We start from the raw sequence: 7952 nt of genomic DNA, 5'->3' as shown, positions 1-7952 counted from the left end.
AATAGGGCTGGGGATGTAGCTCAGCTGGTAGAGCACCGGCCTTGCAGGCACAAGGCCCTGGGTTCAATCCCCAGCACCACAAACATAAATAAATAAATAATAAAGGACGATGCACCAGGACTGTGTCTCAGTGGTAGGGACTTGCCTAGCACACTCCAGGTCCTGGGACTGGTCCCCCACGAAATATACAGTCCCTAATAATTACTCAAAAAGGAAAAGAAAGAAAGAAGCGCGTAGGTGTGAATCCGGCAGAACCCAGTGGACGTGCGCGTCCCCACACCAACACAGCGCTGACACAGAAGCCCAAGACCCCAGTAAACCGAGAGGCAGACCGTGTCCATGGACAGGAGGACGGTGGAGAGAGTTGTCAGTGTCCCTATTTGGCACACAGGTTTGGGGGCGCTCTCGTGGAAATTCAGAGGTGAGCCTCGGCTAGTAGGCAGGTGGCCCGGAACTGTGTTCTGGGGAGGTGGCCGGCCGTCCCCAGCCCTCAGGCAACCTGCCCTCCCTGCTCCTGCCTGGCTCGGGAAGGGAGCCCAGGGAGGCATTTCCCGGGATCCCTGGACCTGCTCTGGCCCAGCCCCCGCCCAGCACTGGCAGGGGAGGGAGGTGACAGGCTGTCGGTCTGTCGAGAGGAAATTCCCCTGGAACCTGTTTCTCGGCTTCCTGGCCAGCTGGGGCGCCCGCTGGGAGGAGAGGCGGGCGGAGACCCGGGCCGACATGGCCTCGGCCCTGAGCCCACCCCGGCTCCCCAAGCCCAAGGGCATCCAGCCTTCACACTACTATGAGGGCTTTCTGGAGAAAAGGGGACCCCGTGACCAGGTAAGGCGGCCAGGGAGCCGCAGTGCCCGGTGGCCCGGGCAGGTGTGCCACCTCGCTGAACCTGGCTCCCGCTGGCACCAGGGAGGCGGTGGGCGCCGGGGAGGGTGCTGGCCGTGGCCGGGCCGTCTCTGCCTGTCTCTCACCCGATCGGCCCTGCGTGTCTCTACGGTCGCTCTCTGCCTCCTCTCTGTACAGGTCTCCATCTCTCTTTCCCTCTCTGGATACAAACAAGTCCAGGGACTTCTCCGGGAAAGCGAGCGCCTTCTCACTCCCGCGGCTCTTCCCACGCCCAGCCCCAAATTTGCCCCGTGAACTTTAGCTGCGTGGCCACAGCCCTGCACAGGTGGCCCATGGGGCCGGGCAGGTGTGCTCCTCTGCTGCAGCCCCTGCCTCAGTTTCCTGGGGCACCACCAGGCCCTCCCCGTGCCCAGACTCACCTTCTGCGGTGCCTCCAGGGCCCCTCTGCTCCTCCCCTCCGCGTCCCGCCTTGCCACTGGGCTTCCCTCCATCTGAGGCCCTTCCCTTCTGCCCCCGGGTGGGCCGGCAAACCTTCCCTGACCAACAGTCCCCAGCAGCAGCAGGGGACCCCCCCGGGCCCCATGTTCAGGAGGCCAGGTTCAGACCCGCTCTGCTTCCCTTTCACCTGTCTCCTCTTCGAGCCTCAGTTTCCCCTCTCATGACGTCGCGGGTGCGGACCTGGCTCAGGGCAGACACCTGGGCTCCACCGCTGTCCACCGCTTGGCCTCACAAGACTCCAAGGTGGCAATCACTACTGTTGCCATTTCACAGCCAGGGAAACTGAGACCCTGAGAAAAATAATGTCCCAAAGCATCACAGTCGGTACGTGATGAAACGGTGACTCGAGGGGGACATTCTGACACAGTGTGATCCTGGGCAGCAGCCAGGACAGTTGGATCTCTGCAGTTTGATCAGAGATAGGGGTGTGTCCTTGTGTTGGGACAGAAGCTGCTCCGTCCTGACTGCACTGTCCCTGGGTTATCTCAAGCTAAGGTCACACCCAGGCACAGCCAGGGTACGGCCGTAAACTCCCACACACCCCTCTGTTTTGTCTATTGATGATCCACCTGGAAACTGTGCAGGAAAAACGGACTCAGGTCACCCTGGGGCCCTCTTGGCGGTTATGACTCAGGTGGCTGTGGTCACACCAAGCTAAGTCCACAAACCACCCTGCAGTCAAGCGTGCACTGCCAGGCCGGGCACACGTCCGTGGCAGTTACGTTCAAGTGTGTACCTGTGGACGGCTGGATGGAGACTTGGTGGACAAGCGGGCCTCTGGCTGGGTGGGCGGCCGAGGGCTGGGGGTACACAGACAGGTGGACGGGCGGCTGAAGGACACGGTGAGGATGGCGAGCTCGGTCAGTCATAGGGCTGCCCTGGGCCCCGTCTCTTCAAGGTCCCTCTTTCCTTTCTTCTTTCATGACACTGGAGATGGAGCCAGGGCCTGGCTCACACCAGGCAAGTGCTCTGCCACTGAGCCACACCCCGCCCAGGCTTCCTTTCGGTCCTTTCTCAGAGGACGGGACAGTCCTGGGAGCTGGGCCACGTGTGCGGAGGGCCTCCCCTGAGAGGCAGCCTCGAGTGGATCCCAAAGCAGGGTTCGAGGTGGCTGTGCGAAACCTGGGGCATCCCGGGCCCAGAGCACAGCCGAGCAAAGGCCCTGAGACAGAGTGGATGCGCGGAAGATGTCCAGCTTCGTCAGCTCACCTCCTTCCCCTTCCACCTCTGCTCCCCAGGATTACAGGAAGTTCTGGGCAGGTCTCCAGGGTCTCACCATCTATTTCTACGGTAGCAATCGGGACTTCCAGGTAAGCATGAAAACGGGGGTCCCGGGAACGGCCCAGCCTGTACCATGGGACCAAGCAGAGGATATGGGTATGTGGCCACAGCAGCAGCCACATCATCTAGAGGACCTGAGGGACCATAACCTAGTGTCCAGAGCCCTCTTTCTGTGCCCCAGCACCTGGAGAAGCTGGACTTGAGAACATTTGTGAAACTCACAGATGAAGCTCCCTGGGGAGGCTCACGTGACCCTGGCATCCACTTCAGCCTGGTCCTCCGGGATCAGGAGGTCAAGTTCAAGGTAGGTCAGGTGGAGGGGCTTGCTTCCTCCTCAGTTCTCTGCCCCATTAACACACACAAATGTGGAGTCATGTCAACTCTTACCCTGGGTTGGTGACACTGTGCAAGTCACTCAACCTCTCTGAGCCTTAAACATCAGTGAAAGAGCTCGTCAGCAGAGGGTGCAACCTGTGCAAAGGCCCTGAGGCAGGAGAGCTTGATAGAGTCTGGTGTGTTGAAGGCACAGTGAGGCCTGTGTGGGCAGAGCAGAGGAAGAGAGGGAAAGAAAGAGGAGGGAAGGCAGGAAGGGGACAGGGCAGGGCCTCGTGTGCTGCAGAAAGGAATAGGGAGACATGGGAGAGTTCAGAGTATCAGAGGTGTGAGTAATCTGATTCATGTTTTCCTTCCTTCCTTTTCTTTTTTCTTACTTTTCTTTCTTTCTTGGTGCTGGTGATGGAACCCAGGACCTCACACGTGCTAGGCAAGTGCTCTACCGCTGAGCCACATACATCCCTAGTCCTAGATTCATGGTTTTATTTTTATGTATTTATTCGTTTTAGTACCAGGGATTGAACCCACGGGTGCTTAACCACTGAGCCACATCCCCAGCCCTTTTTATATTTTATTTTGAGACAAGGTCTAACCAAGTTGCTGAGGCTGGCTTTGAACTTGTGATCCTCCTGCCTCAGCCTCCAGACCTGGGGGCACCTGGCTAGATTTAGTTTTTCTTTTTTTTTTTTTTTTTTGGCGGTGCTGGGGATTGAACCCAGGGCCTTGTGCCTGCGAGGTCAGCACTCTACCAGCTGAGCTACATCCCCAGCCCTAGATTCTGTTTTTCAGTGGTTGATATGATAAGTTTAACAATGATAACGTCCCACAATCGGGAGGACTTACATTCACACATCATTGTGCATCAGTCTGCCTAACTCATTTCATCTTCAAAACAGCCCTTAGAAACAGGGACTGTTCTTGTGCCCTGTTCTGCAGACGAGCCCACAGGGTCAAGGACCAGGCCCTGCTCTCTTCCCTCCCTAGGTGGAGAGTCTGGAGTCCCGCGAGATGTGGAAAGGCTTTATCCTAACGGTGGTGGAGGTGCGTACCGCCCTGCACTGTCTCCCGTTCCTCAGCACTCCTGCTCAGAAGTCCTCTTCCTGTCCACCCCTCAGTCCTAAGGAGCCTCTAGAGTGTGGCACAGGGGTCACAAACTGGCCGCCTGCAGGCAGAGGTAGCCCATGAACACCATTTTGCCAACAGAATGCTAAAACTCAAAATTAGCTGCCATTATTTCAAAACCAGAAATTTTAGTCCACATTCCTGATTTTTCTCTGACTGATTTGCTTCCTACCTGGCCCTTGCAGGCCACTTTGAGACCTGCTGGTCCCTGTAGATTGGTTGAGACCCTAGGTTCCAGCTCTGCTGTGCCCCCTCTGCAGAGCCTCTTCTCCTCCCCTGGAAGCCCTCTAGCCCCTAAGGTGTCATGCGGCTCTGGTGCCCTCAGACCCAGGTTCTCATCCTGGCTCTGCAAGTTGGTCTCAGTTTGCCCGACTGTGACGTGGGCACACATGCTGGTTCATGGCTTGTCCCTGATCGACCCTCAGCTCCGTGTCCCATCCACGCTGACCCTGCTGCCAGGACACCTGTACATGATGGCTGAGGTCCTCACCAAAGAGGAGGCGCGCCGCTCCCTGGAGTTGCCACCGTGAGTATCAGAGCCTGAGGGACTCTAGGATGGGGTCGAAGAGGGGAGTGGCTGAGGGTGCACCGTGAGCGGGCTCTGCCGAGCTGCATCTTGTGTTAAGTACCGGGCTGCATTAGGGCTGGAGCGGGCATAAGAACTCACGCGGGGCTCAGGTGGGATGGGGTCTTGGGTCTGGGTGCCTCTGGGGCTGGGTCAGTCTACAGGGCAGGTATGGTACCTGCACGGCGGCACGGGGTTGTGGGCCTGAGGATGCTGCCTGGCCTTCAAGGGCAGTCCTAGTTTGGGGAAGCTCTCCAGGGGAGGGTCTAGGTGTTTGGAGGGCGAGAAAGTTCTCCAGGTGAGTCCAGGTGTCCGAAAGGCTTATTTACGTCTTCTGACTAGGGGACGGAGCAGATCACAGGGTGGGTCTAGGTGCGCAGAAAGCAGGACGGGGTCTTAAAGGGGCGGGGTTACTGGAGAAGGGCGGGGCTTAGCTTTGGGGGGCTGGCTCTCGGTCTAGGAGGTGGGGCCTGGGCTTAGGAATAGGGTTGGGCCTCCAGGGGCGGGGCCTGGACCTGGGAGGTGCGGTTGGTCCCCGGGGGCGTGGGCACTTGCGGGGGGCGGGGCTTGGCCTCTGCGGACCCGGTGGTGCCAAGTGGGTGGCGGCCCCCCAGGTGCTTTCTGAAGGTGAGCCGGCTGGAGGCCCAGCTGCTCCTGGAGCGCTACCCCGAGTGCGGAAACCTGCTGCTGCGGCCCAGCGGGGACGGCAAGGACGGCGTGTCAGTCACCACGCGACAGACGCTCAGCGGGTGAGCCCGGGGGCCCAGGGCCTGCACTGGGAGGGGCGGCGTGGGGCGTGCCAGTGGGGCGGGGCAGAGCCAGGACCCGAGCCAGCGTGACAGCACATGCAGGGCCACGCTGAAGGCGGAGTGAGGCCGGATCGCGGCCACCGCCGGCAAGGTCCCTTCCCTGGGGGGCTGGGGGCGGGACCTGCGGTGGGTGGAGCCGGTCGGGGCCGTGCCTGGCGGGTGGGGCGAGCCCGAGCCACCCACGCAGCCTCCGCTGCCCTGCAGGACGCCGGTGGTCCGGCACTACAAGGTGAAACACGAGGGCGCGAAGTACGTGATCGACGTGGAGGATCCGGTGAGCACCGGGTCCCCGGCGGGGTCCGCACCCCTCCTCGCTCGCCCTGACCGCGCCCCACTTTCCCCAGTTCTCCTGCTCCTCACTGGACGCAGTGGTCAACTATTTCGTGTCGCACACCAACAAGGCCTTGGTGCCATTCCTGCTGGACGACGACTACGAGAAGGTGTTAGGTGGGTGCGGCCTTGCGGAGGGTTCCGTGCGCGCCTCTCCTGTCCCGGCCTGACGAGGCACCCCCTGACTCTGTGCCTACTCCAGGCACCCTCTCTGTTCCAGGCTACGTGGACGCGGATAAAGAGAACGGCGAGAGTGTGTGGATGGCGCCCTCCGCCTCTGACCCCGACCCAGGTGAAACCCCCTCCGCCTTGCTGGACCCACATTCCGCCTCACCCTCTCCACATATGGCCACTTGTGTCTGAGTCATACCCAGAGTTCAGGGACAAACTGCCCAGGCCTTGTCCTGAGGAGCTTCCAGGTGGGGGTGGGGATGGCCTCAGCTGGACACAGGTAAACCCATCCCTTGGGGGGTGGAACCTGGGTTGAAGGAGAAATGGGAGCTGGAGGAGGGGGCGTCTTGAGGAAGGGGAGGAGAGGGCGGCCACCTGCGTGATAGGCCGCCTGGAGGATGTTGGTGGGTAGAGGTGGGCGCTGGAGGAACAGGAGGCTCCTGATGAGCGAGATGCTGGGGATGGCGAGTGATGGGGAAGGCGTGGCAGTCCGTCCTGTTTATGAGGCAGGGCACACTGGAAAGGTCTGTGGGTCGGGCATTGCAGGGTCCCCAAGAGTGTGAGGGACATGCACATGTCCACACACAGGCTGGGTGAGAAGCCCCTGTGCACCTGTGTAGGCACGTGCGGCCCATGTTGCAGCCGTGTGCAGCTCACAGCTGCTGGAAGCCACAGTCACATGTAGACACACGCGCAGAGCCCGCTCACAAGCAGTCCTAGATCCACCATGGCACGAGCAGCAGGTGCTCAAGCACGTGCCCCAGAGCCACGTCGTCAGGCACACAGGCACCTGCACACACACCTTTGCACATGTTCAACTTGTACAAATTCAGTGTGTGTCTGCTACCCAGGGACACAAATGCAGATTCACAAATGGGCACAAGCACAAAACACACACACACCCAGGGACGTGTGTGCTCTCCAGACACGCACACAGACGCACCCTGAGGCGTCCCTGCACAGCCTGACCGTGACTGTCCCTGCCAGGCCCTGCGCCCCCTGCAGATGGCCCCAAGTCACTGCCTTCTGCAGCGTCCAGCCAGGACAAACTGCCCCCACTGCCTCCCCTGCCCCGGCTCCCGAGCCAGGATGACAACTATGTGACCCCCATTGGAGATGACCCGGCGGCTGCGGACTACGTGAACCAGGATGGTGGGTGGGGCGGGGTGCCGATGGGGTGGGGGGAAGCCAACGGCCCCCGTGACACTGTGCATCTGTCCACACAGTGTCTTCCTCTGGCCGGCCGGTCATCCCAAAGCCCAAGAAGTTGGTGAAGGCTCCAGCAAAGCCTCCGAAGCCACCCACTGTGCCCAAGCCAGGTAGGGCTGGCTCCCCACTTCCTCCCTCATCAGCAGGTGGGCAGCCATGTCCCTCACCTGTCCTCTTTTCAGAGCCCAAGGGCAACAACAAGCCACTGGTCAGGAAGTTAGTGGGTGGCTCACCCCAGGCTGTCCTCCTTGCAACAAGTAAGTGGTCTGTGGGGTGCACCCAGGTGGGCTTCCAAGGGGCGTGGCCTGGAGGGTCACACAGAACCCCAGGGCCCTGCAAGTCAGTGCCCTGGGCTTCAAATTCCTAATGCCTCTGGACACATTTCATTTTGTACTGGGCCTGCACATCTGTAGCTGGTCTGGGGTGGGTCTGGGGTGGGTCTGGGGTGGGACACAGACTGGATCCCAGGCCCCGCTGAAGCTCAGTGCCAACCCCCCAGATGTGACGGCAGAGCTGGCGGAAAAGCTGCAGAAGAGGCGGGCCCTGGAGCAGTGAGCAGATCGCCGTGGGACCGAGGGCTTTGGCCAGGGCACCGCATGCTATCTGCTCTCCCAGGATTAAAACTTTAGTGAGCCCAAGGCCCCGTGTTTGGCTTGCCTTTGGATGGGGCGAGGGGCTGGTGGGATCTTCTCCCAGCCGGCACCACTTACCCCAGTCACCCTCAGCCCAGAAGGCCTGTTGCTTGGTCACCTAGGAGAAGCCCAGAGGCCCCAAGGCTAAGCAGCACGTGGGAC

General features: G+C 60.5%; 1 protein-coding gene across 2 annotated transcripts; it reads left to right on the top strand.

Moving 5' to 3' along the window:
- Positions 1 to 546: 546 nt before the first annotated feature.
- On the top strand, positions 547 to 7816 carry Stap2 (signal transducing adaptor family member 2). 2 transcript variants are annotated; one of them, XM_047532556.1, is made up of 13 exons: positions 547 to 822; positions 2577 to 2648; positions 2801 to 2923; positions 3937 to 3993; positions 4500 to 4600; positions 5254 to 5388; positions 5653 to 5722; positions 5793 to 5895; positions 5981 to 6070; positions 6937 to 7101; positions 7176 to 7268; positions 7341 to 7415; positions 7658 to 7816. In XM_047532556.1, the coding sequence occupies exons 1-13, from the start codon at positions 721 to 723 to the stop codon at positions 7711 to 7713; spliced, it is 1242 nt and encodes a 413-aa protein (XP_047388512.1). In that variant the 5' UTR covers positions 547 to 720; the 3' UTR covers positions 7714 to 7816. The 2 variants fall into 2 exon arrangements, with proteins under 2 accessions (XP_047388512.1, XP_047388513.1); XM_047532557.1 differs by having other exon boundaries at positions 583 to 822; positions 5999 to 6070.
- Positions 7817 to 7952: the final 136 nt, after the last annotated feature.

Source organism: Sciurus carolinensis, chromosome 17, assembly GCF_902686445.1.
Source record: "Sciurus carolinensis chromosome 17, mSciCar1.2, whole genome shotgun sequence".
Lineage (NCBI taxonomy): Eukaryota > Metazoa > Chordata > Mammalia > Rodentia > Sciuridae > Sciurus > Sciurus carolinensis.
The sequence above is the reverse complement of the archived record's forward strand: the minus strand, read 5'-3'. Positions and strand labels throughout refer to the sequence as shown.